The following is an 18,323-nucleotide window of genomic DNA, read 5'->3' as shown; positions in this document are numbered from 1 at the left end:
GCATTTCAATATGTACTCCCTATCTGAAGATATAACCCTCTGAAGTACCCAAGAAAATAAGAGCTAATGAGAACTATACATTCTGAAAAACTAAAGTACGAACCTGTTTTGATTTTAAACTAAATCCACAGAACAATTGGTTCATTATAGAACCCGATGTTTTATGAATCAAATTCGATTTCTTATCTGAAGTTATAGCCCCTCTAAATCCAGTGAAAACTCACCCATAGCTCGGTGCCCCAACTCATGTTGTTGGAGTTTTGCGCTGAGTTTTCCGATTCGGCCAGTTTGTTGTTGCTGCTGCTTCTGCTCGATCCGCTTGCCACTGTGTTGTTGTTGTTGTTGTTATAATAATAATAATCCACAGAAGATAATGTAATCCACAGACGATGAGGAGAGAGGGAGAAAGGTAGAGAACGAGGGAGAGAGCAAGAGATGAGAACTTTTATTCGTTTTTGTTTTATATTTTCCCGCAAAGGTTAATTAATTTTATGGCTGCTTTTTCGTTTTCATTTTCCGTTTGTTTTTCTTTTTTTTCTCAACGTTGCGCGACGCGATGTTTAATTTTCTATGAAAGAGAGCAATTCGAGTCAGATATATTTCATTTTTGTTTTTTTTTTCGGTGGTTGGGCAGGTAAGAAAGCATGTAAAAAAGAGTGGCAATGCAGACGTGTCAGTTGCAGCGGCAGGTAGAAAAATTGAAGTTGGAAGAAATTATAGCTAATGAGAGTTTAAACTCTTTTTTTTTTTTAATTTTGTTTAAGTGCAAAATAAGAAAATTCTATGCACTGGCATTTCGATGCGCAAAGAGAGCGGAGAGTAAGAGGGAGGGGGCGAGATAGAGAGCAATGCAACTGCATTTCATAATTGAGAAAAGCAGAAAGAGAGAGAGGACAATTGGAATTCTACTATTGTTGTATTTACATAATTTTGCACACACACACACACTCAAGTAAACGCAATTGCCGAGTGCACGCACTCTTCTTCTTCCTTTGCCACCGTTTTTTTGTATTTTGTGTTAACTTGCTTCAGCATTTGCTTTGCAGATGCAACTTCTTGCAATTTCGGGTTTTATTTAGCGCCTGCACTTTCGTATGCGTCATAATTCGGGCGACATTTGCACACACACACACACACAGTTGGAACACCCGCACTCACACAACGCAAGCATTTGTTTCTCCTTTTTGGCGTGCGAAAAAACAATTTTATCCGCTCGCAACTTTCCGTCCGCTTTTTTCACTTCGGCATCAAAACACAGTGTGACCGGTGTGCGTTAATAAATGCATACCTTTAATTGCATGCAGAGTGACCAGATAACGGCAGCGCCCTAACATGTAGCGGGGTTAAAAACCCATTCAGCAACAACTGTTAAGTTTAATTATTATTATTAAATTATAATATAAAAAAGTAAGTTAATGTGTGGTCCTAATCAAATATAACTTTCCATTTACTTTGGAATAGCAAAATACATTGTTGTGGATTTAAAGAATAATTAAAGTAAGAAGCAAAAAACCTCGAATCTAATATAGAAAACTATTATTCAGTTCGGTACGAACTTGTAATGAAAGTTGAATGGTTTTAAACTGGCAAAATAATGGCTTGAGGTTAATTTTTTTTACTATATTCATTTTAGTTTATAAGCAATAGATTTTGACACACTGTAAAGTGTGGCATGTGCGCCAGGCGTTAAATCATTTTTAGTACTTTCTGTGTAACAGCTGTTAACACTATCAGCTGGTGGGTCAACAATTATTTTAGATTTTCTGCTAACTCTTTGAGGAATTAAAACTCAAAGGAAGGAGTGTAAATATTACAAACCAACTTACGTACCAGCTAATACTATCCACCAGCCACAATGCCTTCATACGAACTAGCACTGGTGCTTCGTCAATTGCCCCGCGTGAGTAGCACATGAAATCCACCGGCAGTTACATAAATGTAAATAAGAAATGTGCATCTCCCGCAGCCCGAATTAATTTCCGTGATTAGGCGAACGGCTGAGTCCATCCTGGACAAGGGAGGCATCATCCGAAAGCTGGAGAACCTGGGATCCCGCGCCCTGCCACACAAAGTCAGCGAACATGGTGTTGTTCACCGGGAAGGTACCCACTTCACCATTGCCTTCGATACGGCGCCCACGAAGATCGCCGACTTGAAGGAGGAGTTTGGCCGGGATATCGACATCATACGGCGCTACATCTTCAAGGTGGAGGAGCCCGAGCAGAAGCCATGCACGCTGCACGAGGAGATGCTGCCACCCGCGTATCGCAAGGATGTACAGGAGATCGTTGCGGCTGCGCAGAAAAAACAAAAGAAGAAGTTCAACTACAACTCCGGCTTGGACTACTATCCCTTCCAGAAATGAAAACCCCAAATAAAGCTCGTTAATAATGTATTCTAAAACCTTTCGTGGGTTCTCCGATCGTTGGCTAATTTAAACTGAAGTATTCCTTATGAAATGCGCCGCTTATCTTAGTACAATTCACAATGTTTGTCTTTGTTTGGTTTATGGCCCCCAATCGGACGCTTATCAATTAATTGATAAAGCTCCGTAAAATCGACCATCAATAGAACGCATATTGGACAGGTAGTGCCCCAAGAATCGCTGAGCAGTTCACTAGTACTTCCTCCTGAAGAAATCGACCTAGAAATGTCACCGCAAATCCGTCCACTCACACCGGAGCTGCAAAAAGCGGCCAAGGAGCAGCTCAAGGAGGATCCCGAACGTCTCGAGGCGGACTTGCAAGCATTCAAGACATGGATCGAGCAGCAGCCTCATCTTAATCCCCGAATGGATGACCAGTTTCTGGTGGCCTTCTTGCGCGGCTGCAAGTACAGTTTGGAGCGGGCCAAGTCCAAGTTAGATAAGTACTACACGCTGAAGACCAAGTATCCGGATTATTTCCTAGTTAGTGACACGAGGGATAGCAAGTTCCGGGAGATTCATCGAACGGGGTAAGGATTTCGAGTCCAACCACCACCTAGTTTGTTGGCTTATCGATTAAATTCTTCTAAACAGTGCTCTTATCTACCTGCCCACGCCGCTCAATGAAACTGGACCACGCATCGCGATCTGGCGCATGGGATTGGTTTCAGTGGAGAAGTACACAATGTTGGAGGCCATGCAAGTGGCCCAGGCAATGCAGGAGATTGCCATCCTGGAGGATGACTACGCCAATGTCAATGGAGTAGTTTTTATTATGGACATGAAGAGTGCTACTGCCGCGCACTTATTCCAGATGACGCCGTCGATGGCCAAGAAATTTACTGTGTTCTCGGAGGAGGCTCTTCCACTGCGTCTGAAGGCACAGCACTTCATCAACACCATCACCGGATTCGAGCAGTTGTTCAACATGTTCAAGCCCATGATGTCCAAGAAAATGCAGTCTCGCCTGTTTGTGCACGGCAACAAAATGGGGCTCTTAACGGAGCAGATACCGCTGAAATATCTGCCTGTGGAATACGGCGGTGAGAATGGCACCACCGAGGAAATCGTTGCCGCTATGGAGAAGAAGTTGGACGAGTACGCCGATTTCTTCCAGGAAAATACCAAGTTCGGCACCGATGAGAGCCTGCGTCCGGGAAAACCCATTGATTTTGAGGGGCTTTTCGGAGTTGAAGGTTCCTTTAGAAAGCTCAACGTGGACTAGTTTCAATTTTGTTAGATTAAAGATTTATTTGGTTATCATCCATTTGAAAGGCTTCCCAATTTAGTGGCTAGAAAACACATTCGTATTATAGGAATGATAATATAGAAGTAGGTTTCTCCTATATAAACATTGTTCCTTATAGTTTAATTATCATCTGTAGAAGCAGATCTTTCGCTGCCATTTAGTGGGCGCGGATTCGAATAGTTTCCGTCGGTCTAGAGACTCTTCCAGGTACTTCTGTATCTGCAGATCCACATCAGATCGCCACTTGAGCTCCAGGAAGAGAGGGAAGATCTCTCCTGCTTTTTTCAGGCGTCTCTCTGCTTTCTGATAGCATTTCCAGGGCTGTGGTTCCACCACCAGAAGCTTCGCCAGATTGGAGAGCTTTTGCAGAAAGAATCGAAGGCCTTGATCATGATGATTCAAGTGAATCCACATGGTAATGGAGTAGCAGCAAATGGCATCGAACTTCTGGAGATAATTTTCCTTCATATAAGTTTTTACGGATTCAAAGGCATCATCATCGAGGACATCCACGCAGGCGTAGCTAACATCTTCCGGGGATTCGTTCTCCGCGGTGGCACGTTGAATCAGCCGCGGGTCTATATCCACTCCCAGGACTTTAACAGATCTCCGAAGGCGTTCCTTAAGGTATTTATGCATCAGTTGAGTGAGTACGCCGCAGTTGCAACCCACATCCAGGATGAAATAGGGCTTATTGCTTTGGGATTCTCCATCATCCAAGGCAGGTAGCCATATGTCCGCATCTGGTAACAGCTTCACGCGTTCCGTGGCGTCACTGAACTGGTAGTAGTTGAAGAAGTTGCCATATTGAACGGCGCCGGGATCGTTGTTTCTTATTTCCATACTTTAAGAGCTTTAAGTATTTCCTGTTTTTAGTTGTTTTGATTTCAGTAAAACATGCTTCTAGAGACGGTGTCGTGAGACAATATATCATATTTATATGCAATTCGATGTTAACATGCCATTTCTAGCAGCGCTGTTAAGTGTCAGTTAACACTAACATTACTAGTGTTAAAAAGTGCAGTTTTAAAAAACCGCCAAATTCAAAATAAAACTTACAAGACAACATCTTCATTTTTGCATTTATTTACTGCGTTCATTGTTTATATTTGTCGAAACGCCACTTGCTATCTGCTTATACGGCTCTAACAATTTCCTTACACTTAAAAATCGATAACACTTGCTCTTTGGTGTGTAAATTAGTTTCGAACTATAACTAAATGTACAAAATATCGTCAATGAAATGTACAACAACAAAATATACACAATGTTTCGTCTTCGAATTCGTTCGCTATTTTCGCATTTTTGGCATGTTTGTGGCTAAGATATCATCAATTCAACACAATGATCAACAATATTCAACGACAAACACTCGACTTGGGACCCTGGATGCTTCATCGGCGTAGCCTGGGAAACTGAATTTGACCCACTAAGGGAACTAGGCAAAATTGCAACGCTCTGTTGGTAAGCCCACCAAATCGAAGCGTTCAGGGGCGGCCAAAACGGAAAACAAATCATGCTACCAATTTGAACAACGATCGAAACTTCACACTAGCCTATTCTTTCATTATCATACGTTTATTTTGTATGGCTACGAACTACTGGAAATGTCTTTTCGGGCTTATTTGCACTTGGATTTTAACATTTTTGCTGTGTTTTTTATTCGTTTAGTGGGCCTGGGTTTTTAGTTTCTAAAGCGCATTCGCAAAGCGTGCGAAGATTGAAGATTTTCCGAATTTTGAATTCTCATATTCCGGCCCGTCGTCAAGTTTGGCAAATTGTTTAATAAACTCTACACGATTTCTTTTTGTAAAATTCTAAATGCTACTTAATATGGACTTTGAAAAAGGTTTATACTTATGCAATCGTTAGATAATAATCCTGCTGCTCGAGTAGCATATGATTTTCGTATATTGTTTTTGTAGTAGCAAGTTCGAATTGTAAACCGGAAACGGAAATGTTGCACTTGCCTAGTGAATTGTCTCTTGTCTACGAATTAGAATTAGAATTAGATCGCTGCTACATATGTATATGTATATGGCTAGAGTTAAGTACAAGTATATACGTGGTAAGCTCATAAATACACAATAATAATCGTCAATCAATTCAATGCAATCAATCAATCAATCAATGAATCAATCATAATTGGATACGCTAAAAACTCTTAGCTTAGCTTAGGTCTAGAAATATGAATATGTCTTTCAACGTGTCTGTGGTTTTGGTGTTTTTGGTGTTTCTGTGTGGTTGCTGTATGGTGGTTGAGTGGCTGAGTGGTTTAGTGGTTGCGTTTTTCGGTTTTACTGTGGCTGTGGCTGTGGGTGGTGCTTTCATTGGCATGTCGCGTAGCGCCAAACGGCCCGTAAATATGCAACTATATGGCAAACAGGCAAGTAAGTGTTTATATATATTGAGAGAGAGAGATAGAGAGAGAGTTAAGGAAATGGCTCAATGCAATTACAACCAATTATTTACTTGCAGGACTTTGTAGTTCTTCTCAAAGGGATTACGAAGGATGGGGTTTCGGGATGGGGGATTATTACGGATAATTATTGTAGTTTTTTTTGAGGAGAATGAAAATCTAAATCTAACTCTAGTCATCTGGGTCCAACCCGATTAGCTCTGCTTGCAAACGGCCCTTAGTCTTACAACAAATGGTTAAGCAAAATACTCTCAAAGCGATACGGAATTGCGGCGACATACTGGTCATGATCAGAATTTTCCAAAACGAATTCAATATGCCGATCCAGACGACGGCGAAGTTGATAAGAGTACTTTGGATAACATCGCCCGTGACCACCTCATACAGACGCAACAGAATCCATGGCAGCCAGGACACCCAGAATGCAAAGACTAATGCGAATGACATCATATGACTAGGGTTCGATAAATTTTCAGCCAGAGCAGTTGCATATTCTTTATCGTGTATCGGCTCGCCGGACCTAATCTTACGCATCATTACAAAGATATAGCCGTAGTTGTGTACGATTGAAATGAGGCTGGGACCTAAGACTAATATCGCCAATGTGGCACTGTATGCCGCCATGTTCCCCCAGTCCAGCATGCAGATGTGCGTCATGTTGTTCTCGATGGGCATCGAGTAGCCCAGAATTGGGGGACAGCACAGCAGGGCCGCCGATATCCAGGTGAACACCATCCAGCATTGGCATCTGCGGGATAAAGATAACAGGATCAAGGATTAGTCAAATCTATGAATGTAATTTCAATAAGATCGCTTAGTACTATTCCCTCTTTGTTGGAGATTCATTTCAAGAACCCACTCACCTCGTTTTCGTCTGCACCGTCTCATATCTGAGTGGCTTCCGCACCGCCAGATACCGATCCACCGATATCCACATGAAGGTGTACACGGACACCGCCCACAGGGTGACCTCCAGGTAGCCCGTGAAGCGGCACACGATGTCGCCGTACATCCATTCTCCGGTCAGGGCGGGATACACGGAAAAGGGCACCACCAGCAGTCCGCAGAGCAGATCGGCGATGGCCAGGGACAAGAGGTAGTAGTTGATCACCTCTGTGGGTCCTGCGAACACACATATCGTTAGTGAACGAAGTAGAGGGTATTCAAAAATAATAAGCAAATGCAAAGAATAATATCAAAATGGATCATTCAATAATTTGGGCGAGTCTATTTGTACGACATTCACTAGAACTATTTGGTAACCTAAGGCTTTTAAATGTATCCAATAACAATTAATTTAAAGGATTAAAGTTTAGGTTTAAAAAAGGGACAACAAATAATATTCTAAAGCACACTCGATTTTAGAATTTTCAAAGCAATTAAGACAACAATAAAAGAACACATTTCAATGTTGGGGAGGATGCCGTTTTACTTCATTCCTTTCACTTTCACATTTAAATTATGGATGCATTTTAAGTATAAACAGTGGACTTAATTGGTCAAAAGAAATGATACTCAACACATATAGTAAGTTACTTATGAAAATATTATGTTTTAGGCCAAACCCAACCACGTTCGCGATGTTCCTGTGGAAAGTGTTAAACGTGTGTTATTCGTGCAACGTACCCTTGAAGTTGGCATAGGTGGCGATTATGAGGAGGTTGGACAGGACGATGGCCACGCCCAGTATCGATATGAGCACCGCCTTGGTGAGCGCCTCCACCTTGGAATTATCCTGTAGGTAGCTCATTTCCTGCATTTTTACGGGCCGCTGGCGTTTGAAATTGGCGCTCCTGTGCTCGTTGTGTTCGCTCCTTCAGCTCCTTTCGTCCTTTTCCTCCGTGCTCCTCCTGCTTTCACCTGCTTTCACCCGCTTTCACTGCTGCTTTCTCCCGCTTTCTCCGCACCTTCTTGGCGGGCTGATTGTTATGCAAAGGCCAGTGGACGTGGACGTGACCGTATTTTACTTCCGGTCATGGCGGACGCCCATGCAATTGTCCTGTGCCTTCAGTTGTGTGTGTGTGGGGGTCTGTAGGTGTGTGTGAGTGTCTACGTGTGCCTAGGTAAGTGTGTGGATGTGTGTGCCTGTGTGTCTGGGTGGTTGCAAGTGTTGGTGGCGTCCTTTATTGTGCAACGAGGCTTGCACACGCGAAGGTCGTCGGAGTCCTTGGCGCTGTTTTTCGTCCTTTTTCCACCGTTGGCGCCAAATTTGTATAAATTTTCTACTGCCTACTTTTTTTTGGGCCGCAACTTCTACTGCCCACCTTTTGGCGCCGCGCCAAGCATTTGATTGTTACCCTTACAATCCTGCCGTCGTGGTTAAGGTTAAGGATAAGGTTCTGCTAGTGTGTGTGTGTGTCTGAAGCTCGTTTAAAAAATGTTGCTTGGGCTAAAATCTTACGTTTAAAATCTAGTAATTGCGTACAATTCTATTCTGCCTTTGAGGGTCGTTAAAGGTTTAATGAATTTGTTTGTTTGTTAAATTCACAACGCTCTTTGCTAGGTTTTAATGAACGTTAAACAGTTAGTTGTATGTTGTATGCTTGAATAATTCGCTAGTAGTTTAAATATCGATTTAAAAATGTACACATTTCAAACTCGCAAGTGGAAGAATAATGATTATTAATTTAACTAGTTAATGTGTAATAATTACGCGGTTTTCAGGGCTCACTTTTTGTTCGGGGTGGTTGAAATATCTTTCGACTATAATTAAAGCACAGCACAAATGGTTTTGTTGTTTTGTAAGGCTTCTGTTGTGCTACATATAAGTTGTTAAGTTAAAATAGTTCGATAATAGTTCGGTTGTTTAGTATCGGTTTTGCTATGTAATTTCGCTGCTTGGTGATTGTGATTATCCTTTTGCTTGTAAATTCTGGCTGTTTGTTGTTGATGTTTATTTAGTCTCCACGTCCTGCTGTCGTTTTAAGCTAATTGTGCGCATCTGGAAGGACAAAAGGGTAGCAAGTGAAAGCCTCTAGCGTTCCATAAATAGTTTACAGAATCTCCCATCTTGAGCCAATCAATAAATTATCCCACATACGGCAGCAGGCGGAAAAAGCCTTTTAGCTGCACAAACGCTTTACATAAGCGTGCTTATCCTGCGCCCGTCACTTGCCTGCTATATCAGAGCCACCCAGACCATACGTACCACCCAGCCCACTAGAACCACCATCACCATCACCACCATCACCGCCATGACCACCCACTTTTCCCGCCTGCAATGACCCACTTTGCGGTGCCACTTGACACAGTTTGAGAGCCATAGCTGTCACTGGCCGGCTGCTCAAACTGGGTTGGTCTCTCGAGGGCCTGGAACTGTTAAAAATCTCGAGGGGTCTGCGCTTTGGTCTCTATTTGTGGACCAGCGTCATCGATCACGCCCACTCTATCTATATTTAACGAGCCCCATAGCAGTGCTGCCAGCTTGGCTGTTTTCTAGGATGTTTGCAAAACTCTAAAGTTTTTAGGAACGACACTTTAATATGTTTTTGTGGCGTGTCATCAAAACCACTAATGTTTTATAATCATGGGTCTAATAGAATGCAGCAAAAACACCCACTTGGTGTTGCTGAATTATATACGTAGTATGGCTGGCTTTAAAGCATCTTTATTTATGATTTCCAAGGAATTTTATATTCAATCAAACTATGCATTTAAATTCATTTTCTTGTTTACAAACTTTCAATGGCCAACACTGACTTTACGCCACAGCCTCCACTAGAGGCACCGACTACGTCATCGTGCCATTTTCCACGCAGACACAAACGCAAACACAAACACCATTATCAAATGCCATTAGACATCGAGGGGGCTGCTCCAAGTGCCAGAGGATGAGAATGAGCATGGGGATGCCATTAGGGGATGGGATGTCGTTGAGTGAGGTAACAAGTTTGTCATTTACGCCCCAGCGTAGATGCCCCACCGTAGCTGCCCCTCCTTCGCTCGACCAGGTGATTAAATTAGCGATAACGGGGTAACTGGGCATCGGATTCGACAGTCAGCCAGCTGACGGAGGCCAGGTGATAAATATCAATGTATTGCATTAGGCGCACCCATCTCCCGGAGTATCACATCATTTCACCTGTTTGCCAATCATTGCGCAAGCCGCTGCAGTTGATGACGCTACGCGCAGTAACGTCATTTGTGCAAATGACTTCCTGGCCGGCGACCCATTCAAATCCACTCGACTCCACTCAGTTGCCCCACTGCAATTACGCTGAAATAACTGTTATGGCCGCCAACTTAAGCGGACCCCGTCGCATAATGAGTGCCCCCTTGACCAGCGGAGGAATCGCCGCCGGAATAACCGGAAACCGGAGGCCCACAGAAGCCGGAGAATTGGGTTCAGCGAACCCTCTGCGCTGTTTCTTGGAAGGATAATCAATAAGCGCGGCCAGTGATTAATTATGTAAACATGGTCATTGTGCTGCGAGGCAACCGCTAACAAGCTGATGAGATTTTGATTGCCACTGGGATTGCAGGGCAGCCCATTAAGCCCTCGACATAATTAAAAATAATACGTGGCCTGCTTTCGGGGGCAACTTTTGTCCTGCCTTAAAGTAAGTCCTTTGACCAACTTGAAAAGCCACAGATACGGAATTGTGAATGTGGCGAAATGCAGCTTGCGTTGCAGTGGGAAATCAAACTGACCCACATAGCTGACCATTAAAGCTCATGATTGTTAAGGGAAAAAGGAATACATTAAAGACTGAGCAGGAAAATAAAGAACCAACTGGGTCAGTGCCATAACAATTCACAAAATAATGGGGAATAACATTTTCATTGACAAGCCACTCCTATAAAAAATATAAATTGTTTCTATATCGAAAGGGTGCTCTTTTTAATATATTATTTTACAACATAATTAGAAATCCTAGATATTACTAACTTTTGTAATTATTTTATGTTTTTATATCCTCCAAACATTTGTAACGAAACTTAAAGTGGGCTTATAAAGTCACTGGCCTACATTGCCGAAACGCACTGTATGTTTGCGCCCGACTTGCCGTCGACCTGTTTTCATTTTTTGCTCTGTAGATTTTCCAGCTTTCGGGACCATTAAATATGTATTCCCTGCGTGTTTATGTCGCCTCAGAAAACACACAAGTTTGAGCCCGAAACCAAACACAAACAGAAGCCGAAAACCATCGAATGTGGCGCTGTCATAAAACCATAAAACCATATATATATACTCGTATATATATATAAACACAAATGCCTGGCAGGTGGGAAGTACTATGCCAAATGTAGTATGTGGCAGATGGGTGTGAATAACAGCGGCAGGATGGCAAGCAAAGCTTTTGGGTGCTATAAATAAACTTTTGGATGGCTACGTGTTTAAACAAAATGGCGAAATACCGCAACAAAGGCCAAGGCGAGCTGCAGGCCCAGGAAGGATACTACCCGTTTGATGACGCTCGCTGTTGGCAGGAGGCCCCAGGACGAAAAGTGGGCATAGCAGTGGGTGGCAGGCTGGCCAGGCTGGCAAGGCTGCTGCGGATGGGTGCCACGTCATCGTCGCCATTCACGTGGCTGCGTCTTTACATAAGCATGACCTCACCTTGGCTTTTATTTTCATTTACATTTTCGTTGCCCCAGCACAGCAGCCAGCACACTATTGGTATGTCCTGCTCCGTATTTACATGGGGCCACCTGTTTTGTTCAGTGCATCTGGTGCGGCGCCTGCATAATTTATGCTTACGCATGTCAAGTGTCGCATATGCCTGCAAATGCTCGTCCTTCGGCGAGGGGGCGTCGAAGGCGACGGAGGGGGTGTGGCGCCGGGCTAGACTTGGCAGCTCCTGTCACTCAGTAGCTTAAGGACTTTGCAGGCGGTCCTGCTGCCTGTTGCTTTGCCCCACGCTCACCGAGCCAAACTTTTTGGCCACTAACTTTTGTCAACCCAAAAATGCCTGCAGGCAAATTGCAATTAAAGTGGTGGAACGTCGGAAACTTTATCGTAAAATGCAACAGTTCGACCACAAAAGCAATTTGGCAAACTTCAATACCAAAAAATGTTATATACATATAAGCTTTCGAAAAGCATTGATTGAATTGCAATCTTAGATATTTAGATACGAAGTATAGTAAGGTCATCGTTCCTTAGAAAACCTTTGGAATTTCTGCAAAATGCAATCTCATCCAAAAGTGTCAGCAAAACTCTCATTCTCGATATGGGCATAATAATAATAAGCTGCCCAAAACAGTAATTTGGCCAAGGAACGTCGTAAAAAGAAATCCAATTTGCCTAGAAAATGCCCTGAATATTTTGCGTCCTCAAAATAAATGACGGCGGGGGGTGCGTGATTGGGCCAACTTAAATTCACGTGCTACCCGCTGTTATGGCCATAAACCGCATTGTGAAATGCCGTACCACATGTCGTATACGCAATGCTTTTATTTGGGCCAATTTTGCGTTGCGCGGGTGTGCCCTGCGATAGGGGCGATGAGGGAGAGGGGGCGTGGCTCGGGCCAAGGGCAAACAGCGACTTGGCGACGCGCTCGTGTTTAGTTTTATATTGTTCCATTTCCCACTGGAGTTTACTAGCGCTCGAATGCCTCACTAACTCTGATTTCCCCTTGGGCGAATGTTCTATTGTCTTTTTTTTTAGGGGAAATAACTTGAATATGGCAAATGGAAAAATGCAAGGGTTTGCAGATGTTGTACAATTCTACAATTGGCAAGGTCACAGTCATGGGCTGGCCTCTTCCTTTCGTTGCCATCCGCAACCTCCACTCGACAACGTGACGTATGCGTAATAAATAAGACTGGCGGCACTCGGCGCTAAGGACAATTGTATTGGCTCCTGATACCGGCTATATCCTACCCCCCCACACCAATACACATTAACACACATACACATATACACCCAGAACACACACCACACTCAGTCACATACACAGAGCACTGGAACAATCGATCAATAAAAGAAAAAACCCAACACGAAATTCATTTCAATGCTGCGACTTGACATTCAGTCAAGGCGTTTATTGTGGCACTGGCAATAGCAAAGCCAGTCGTTCAATCAATACGGCAATGCATCAATTTGTCATCCCCGCCATGGCTTCTTTTCACTGCATTGTTGTTGTTGCTGCTGCTGTTGCTGTAGCTGCTTTATTAAATGCAGCAACTTGTTTATTTGTTGCTGTTACTCGCTGTCTGATTGATAAGCAAACGGGAAATCGAATCCAGCCAATGACGAGGGTGGTGCGGAAAGCGGGATTATGACAATGCGGTTTTTATGCGCGTACACAGAGAAAAAATGTACAAAATTACTCAAATTATATAAGCTACCTAATATAGCTGTTGGCTTTGAATTTCAAAACATTTCATTTATAAATTTTTAAACATTTCTAATATCATTTCTACAACCGATCCTATGTTCAAAAAAACTAAGCACCTAACAAACTTATTTCTTAATAATTTTTTTTGTGTAAAAACTAAAAATTCATTGAGTTATATTAATATGTAGAATTTGTAGCTCAACCATTGAGTTTTGGAGCAAAATTCGAGTCCTAAATATTTGGTATTAGTATAACAACTTACATTATCAGGTTCTTGAGTTTTGTAGCATTACTAAAATATGATTTAGTCCCTGCTCTATTTTTTCTCAGTGCACTCAGTGCAAAGGCTTATTGGCTCAATGGGCCAGCTGACGCTAAAAGAGCTGGCAAGTCTGGCCGGGATTCAGTCGGAAGCTCTGAGGACGGTTTGACATTTAAGCAATTTGTTCGCAGCAGCTGCCAAATGCACACTTATTAACGTGTGTATCTGTGAACGAGTTTTGTATCTGTATCTGCATCTGCATCTGTATCTGTTTGTAGGGGTAAAAAAGAAAGCTACTCCTTGCATTTAAAAGGGAGGGAAGGGCAAGGGAATGCCCGGCGACAATTAGTTGGCACTAGCCCAGGGCCACGCCCATCATAAATATATAAATCAAGGCGGTCACAGCCCACAACTAATTAGGCGATGGCCTGGACAAACAGAGAGTTGCGATTTGTGTGTGCGTGGAAGGAGCTGAAGGCATGGCGGGGGGATCGGGAAAAGCGCGGGGTGAAATGGGGGAAGGGGGCGGAAAATTGAGAGAGAGAAAATAGGGGAGTGTTGGAGAATTTAGGCTGAATGGGTGTGCCCACTTAGGCCGACTATCGACCAGCGTTTGTTTGGTTTTTTCTCCCCTGCCAGTTTTGGCTAAAGTGTTTTTTTTCACTTGGCCAAATGCGGTTTTTGTGCTCGGGCGTGGCCATTTAATTATAGAAAATATATCGAAACTTAAAATAATTAAAAGCAATATGTATTAACTATTCTAAAAATTTTAAACTTTTTAAAGAGTATTTGCTCGTCATTAGCAGACTAGAATTTCGTCACACATATTTGGTTTGTTGAATCGGTTGTTGTTATGTTAAGGCATTTAAATATAGAAACACTTTTTGTTTGTCTCATCTGCTTTGCCAGCTATTTGTTGTCAAACCTAAAAGCCGCCAAAGAACAACCGCACTTTTACTTTCCAAAATTTTACTTTCCTTTGCCACAAAATATAAAAAACACGGGACATTCGCGAAATGCGGCACGCTGTGGTCATAAATCAATAGAGATATAAATATGTGAAAATATACAACACAATTCCCGCAGATCGGTAGATGAAAAATAATATTAATTACCCAAAGTTGAATACTTTACAGTAAAGCGGCCAGCCATATTAAAAATAATTGGCATTGAATTGTAAGTGGATTAAATTGTTGTATTAAGCAAACTAATTTATAAAGCTATATTATTTAGTTGATAACGAATATAAAGTATTTGTGTTAGAACATCATCGCTATTAAGATAAAATTAACCTACGGTAATAGTAATAGTTAGTTATCCCATACAAAATATTCTGCTGAGGTTGATGCTACCGTTTTATTTCAAGGCTAAAACGGCCCACATTTCCAGCCAACAACCAGCAGCACCCTCGAATTTCCCCGGACTTTTATATGCAAATGTGTGGGCAGCAGCAGCTGCGGCATTTTGCTTCCTTTATCGGGCTAATTGAATACGTGTGTCGAAACACAAAACGGCGAAGAAAAGGTTGGCGGACAATCGCCATCGCACGTCACGAGTCATAAATGCAAAGCGGAGAAAGCACAGAAAGCGGAGAAAGCCAGAGCAGCGTCATTTGCCATGTAAATTAGACTGCGGCCAGCCTTGAAGTGTGCTATGGAAATTGCACTCGAGTGCCGGACATGCGGCGAATGTTGCATGCTGCTCGTCGCACGTTGCACGGCGGCAGTTGTTAGTTGTGCCTGGACTCTGGGCTCTGAGCTCTGGGCTCTGGTTTCTGGTCTCTGGTTTCTGGTCTCTGGTTTCTGTTTTCTGACTGCTCATGTGTGAAAAATGGCAACTGTGTCAGCGCCCACACGGACGCGTCAATTGCATTATTCAGAAACAGAAACTGTGTTGCAAGAACAAAAGCCACTTGCGATGGGTGCACCAATGAGTCAGAGCGGGTGCCACGCTGGGCGATGGGCGGTGGGCGGCGGTGGGTGACCCTTAATTATGCAAAAGACGGCAACGACCTTGAAGCTGCCAATTGCAGCGCACGTAATTAAAGACGAGCAACGAAACGCAACTCAACACAACGGGTCCGTTGCCACAGTGCTCTCTGCGTAAAGCGAAAACTTAGGCACATTTCCATTTCAGGCTCCAATAAAGGTTAAGTCCATTTCAGTAAAAGTATATGAATTGTTAGATCTTGCATCTTGGAGGTCTTAAGATCTCATAGATTAGATGCAAACTCTTCAGTTGCGTATTTCTTCTACTTTCTCTATATGATTCATATTGCTAGCTTCAACTTGTTGTGGTAAAAGTATCCATATCCTGGCGACTTGAATCAATTGAAGCCAGGAGCGACCACTGTACCTTCCCCCACCCATTTCGCAGCCCTTTGGGACAACGTGTGAAATTTCCCATTGTGTGATCGATAAAATGGCCATGTGCGCGGGTAAGGGGCGGTGGGTGGCAGACTGTGCGGTGTTGTCGCGTCCTTGAAGGCGAATTCACGACAATATAAACAACTTGGCAGCGAAAGAGTCCAAGAGCCCAAAACCCAAAACCCGGTCCTTGCCGATAAGGATAAGCATAAGGATACGGGGCATTCGCTTGGCGCGTAATTTTATGACACAGCAAAAACCTATCAACGGCTGCCAGAAGACAAATTGCCTATAAAACGACAAAGTCAATAAAATGGGGCGAGAAATAGAAAACGGAGAAGCGTGTAACGTGTGACCGAGTTACAGATACATAATCTTGGCTGATGCATGCCACACATATCCTGTACATACATACATAGATCCTGCAAATCCTGTTTGCTCGCACATAAATTGAAATTTTCGCAAACGAAATTTGCGTGGAAAATGATGCGCTCAGGCCGAGCTTTTCAGTATTTGCGCAAAGTCTATGGCTTTGGCTAATCCCCAACGAGTGCTGCCATTCTGCCATTCTTTGCATTGAGCTTTCCAAGTGAAATTCTTTGGTTTTTTGCTAAACTTTGCCTATTTTCGTATCTCTACATCGACACCGAAGGACCGAACATAAGGGAGATGAGAAGAACAGCACAGCATTTCCGATTGAAGAAAAAAGTAACCAAGTGCACAGGGAGAAAAATAAGCCAACCAGCCTTTTTTAAAACTTATTTAAGTGAATGTTGTATTACGTCCTGTAATATAATATTTCATTCTGTTCTTATAACCAGGTATAACATTTTTTAAAAAATATTTACAAATCAATATTTATGCAAAGAATACTTTTTGAGCATTTCTGTTAAGTTAACAAATTGTGCATTTTTTAAATGAAGAAAATTCCCAAAATTGTGTTATCCTAATGAATTTTTTTTCAGTGCTTGCCAGCCATTTCTTTTCGCACATTACTTCTAGAGTTTCGCTCTTTTCGGGGTTGTTTATGTTTTGGTTCGCTCTTTCGCTTTGGCTCCCTGTTTCATCCCACCTATCTTCGCTTTTTTTTCGTGTTGAGGTAGGATGCGTCTGGAGCAAAGCTCCAGCAGGATGCTCCTGCTCCCGAGGAACTACTCACCTTAGACGGGACATGCTGTTGGGAGCCTTTGCCTTGACATTGCTCGGTTTTCCAGTTGATCGGTTGATTATTTTGTTGATTTCTTGTATAATATTTAATGGTATTGATTACATTTTGTCTTGAACACTTTGTCTTTATCACTTTGTTTGCTAACCCTTTGGCTGCAACAGGCAAGAACTGTAAAATATCTAGATGAATGTGGGCTTAAGATATATCTAACCAAAGTCGGTGGGCCTCAAAGAAACCAGAAACTTTAAGCAGCCTGTGTATTTTTCACTAATGAATCAATCAAATAATATTTTAATGCATGCATTATGTGGTGTTGATTTAAATGGATTTTCTTTCCAGATAAGATAATTTATGGCTTTGCTGGCGCGATAGTAAAATATCTTTCAAACGTTGTCACTTTGCACTGTCGAACTTTCGATTAACTTCGGTTAACTGATTTTCCGTTTTCGATTTCCCGATTTTCGGGGCACATGCAACATTAATTTTTCGCTTTACTTGTTGGCTTTTCCGTGGGCTGCTGATTTTCTGCTTAGCCTTCAACACACATACAGCCAAAAGGCGTGCTCACACAGATACTAGTACACACACATACGGCGCACACAGGACCCTCTCACAGACACATGTGCGCAGGTGTGTGCCTTGATTTTTCAATTATCCTCCAGCTCGTAATTTGCACAATTTAATTGAATTCACTTTGAGATTTGAATTTTCAAATTTTCTAATTTTCAATTTTTGATTGTGATTGACATTCGTATACAATGAAAAACTTAAGGATGAACAAACTTTTGTTTCTTTTGGCCAGCCGAAAAGTGTGTTTGCTGGCCGCGTGTTGGTGTGTGTGTGTGTTGGAGTGTGTGTGTTGGTGCTGAGTGTCAGTGTGTGTGTGTGCTTCCACCGTTTCCAACAACAACAACCACTGAACGCGCTGCTGCTGCTGCCGCTGAATCTTTTCGATGCGTGCGTAGATGCGACGCGCTCACTGTCTAACTGGCAACTGTTTTCCGCTTTTCCATCGCTTTTCTTCTCTTCTGCTAACGCCCCGACAACTCGGCCAACACTCTCTCTCTCGAAAGAGAGAGAGCAAAAGAGCGGGCAGCTGGAAATGGAAAAGGCAGCAACAGGAAGCGAGAGAAAGCGAAGCTTTCGCCAG

The 18,323-nt window shown here is 42.7% G+C and overlaps 5 protein-coding genes across 16 annotated transcripts in view; 2 read left to right on the top strand and 3 right to left on the bottom strand.

Annotated features, from left to right (window-relative positions):
- The window catches only part of LOC122616130 (formin-binding protein 1-like), a 32,856-nt gene extending 31,559 nt beyond the window's left edge, over positions 1 to 1,297 (bottom strand). For 5 of the 6 annotated variants that reach the window (XM_043791450.1, XM_043791451.1, XM_043791454.1 and 2 more), the window contains exons 1-2: positions 1,159 to 1,296; positions 225 to 325 (exon numbers count right to left, since the gene is read on the bottom strand). In XM_043791450.1, the coding sequence (XP_043647385.1) occupies positions 225 to 325; positions 1,159 to 1,171 (114 nt within the window). In that variant the 5' untranslated portion in view covers positions 1,172 to 1,296. Of the gene's footprint in view, positions 1 to 224; positions 326 to 1,158 lie in introns of all 6 variants that reach the window. The other variant, XM_043791453.1, reaches the window with a different exon arrangement.
- Positions 1,298 to 1,702: 405 nt separating this feature from the next.
- On the top strand, positions 1,703 to 2,395 carry LOC122616221 (probable 28S ribosomal protein S6, mitochondrial). Its single transcript, XM_043791594.1, has 2 exons — positions 1,703 to 1,900; positions 1,967 to 2,395. The coding sequence occupies exons 1-2, from the start codon at positions 1,856 to 1,858 to the stop codon at positions 2,363 to 2,365; spliced, it is 444 nt and encodes a 147-aa protein (XP_043647529.1). The 5' UTR covers positions 1,703 to 1,855; the 3' UTR covers positions 2,366 to 2,395.
- Positions 2,396 to 2,581: 186 nt separating this feature from the next.
- Positions 2,582 to 3,692, top strand: LOC122616219 (alpha-tocopherol transfer protein-like). The gene is made up of 2 exons (XM_043791592.1): positions 2,582 to 2,955; positions 3,020 to 3,692. The coding sequence occupies exons 1-2, from the start codon at positions 2,651 to 2,653 to the stop codon at positions 3,648 to 3,650; spliced, it is 936 nt and encodes a 311-aa protein (XP_043647527.1). The 5' UTR covers positions 2,582 to 2,650; the 3' UTR covers positions 3,651 to 3,692.
- Positions 3,693 to 3,707: 15 nt separating this feature from the next.
- On the bottom strand, positions 3,708 to 4,589 carry LOC122616220 (probable RNA methyltransferase CG11342). The gene has a single exon (XM_043791593.1). The coding sequence runs from the start codon at positions 4,515 to 4,517 to the stop codon at positions 3,801 to 3,803; it is 717 nt and encodes a 238-aa protein (XP_043647528.1). The 5' UTR covers positions 4,518 to 4,589; the 3' UTR covers positions 3,708 to 3,800.
- Positions 4,590 to 4,770: 181 nt separating this feature from the next.
- On the bottom strand, positions 4,771 to 18,153 carry LOC122615965 (G-protein coupled receptor 52). Of its 7 annotated transcripts, none has more exons than XM_043791158.1 (5): positions 17,669 to 18,153; positions 17,165 to 17,341; positions 7,720 to 9,034; positions 6,957 to 7,215; positions 4,771 to 6,841 (listed from the first exon to the last, which is right to left on the bottom strand). In XM_043791158.1, exons 3-5 carry the CDS (start codon positions 7,850 to 7,852, stop codon positions 6,265 to 6,267), a joined length of 969 nt encoding a protein of 322 aa, XP_043647093.1. In that variant the 5' UTR covers positions 7,853 to 9,034; positions 17,165 to 17,341; positions 17,669 to 18,153; the 3' UTR covers positions 4,771 to 6,264. The 7 variants fall into 7 exon arrangements, with proteins under 7 accessions (XP_043647093.1, XP_043647094.1, XP_043647096.1 ...); XM_043791159.1 differs by having other exon boundaries at positions 17,165 to 17,352; positions 17,957 to 18,153; XM_043791161.1 differs by having other exon boundaries at positions 18,088 to 18,153.
- Between the last annotated feature and the right edge of the window lie 170 nt (positions 18,154 to 18,323).

This window comes from Drosophila teissieri, chromosome 3L (assembly GCF_016746235.2).
Source record: "Drosophila teissieri strain GT53w chromosome 3L, Prin_Dtei_1.1, whole genome shotgun sequence".
Classification (NCBI taxonomy): Eukaryota; Metazoa; Arthropoda; class Insecta; order Diptera; family Drosophilidae; genus Drosophila; species Drosophila teissieri.
The sequence above is the reverse complement of the archived record's forward strand: the minus strand, read 5'-3'. Positions and strand labels throughout refer to the sequence as shown.

Excerpts from the sequence above, each read along its gene's own strand:
- LOC122616221 (XM_043791594.1), top strand. The coding sequence starts at position 1,856 with ATGCCTTCATACGAACTAGCACTGGTGCTTCGTCAATTGCCCCGC. Across the intron at positions 1,901-1,966 it reads TGCTTCGTCAATTGCCCCGC|CCCGAATTAATTTCCGTGAT; the intron begins GTGAGTAGCACA and ends CATCTCCCGCAG.
- LOC122616219 (XM_043791592.1), top strand. The coding sequence starts at position 2,651 with ATGTCACCGCAAATCCGTCCACTCACACCGGAGCTGCAAAAAGCGGCC. Across the intron at positions 2,956-3,019 it reads CGGGAGATTCATCGAACGGG|TGCTCTTATCTACCTGCCCA; the intron begins GTAAGGATTTCG and ends TCTTCTAAACAG.
- LOC122616220 (XM_043791593.1), bottom strand. The coding sequence starts at position 4,517 with ATGGAAATAAGAAACAACGATCCCGGCGCCGTTCAATATGGCAACTTC.
- LOC122615965 (XM_043791157.1), bottom strand. The coding sequence starts at position 7,852 with ATGCAGGAAATGAGCTACCTACAGGATAATTCCAAGGTGGAGGCGCTC. Across the intron at positions 7,216-7,719 it reads CACCTATGCCAACTTCAAGG|GACCCACAGAGGTGATCAAC; the intron begins GTACGTTGCACG and ends GTGTGTTCGCAG. Across the intron at positions 6,842-6,956 it reads ACGGTGCAGACGAAAACGAG|ATGCCAATGCTGGATGGTGT; the intron begins GTGAGTGGGTTC and ends TTTATCCCGCAG.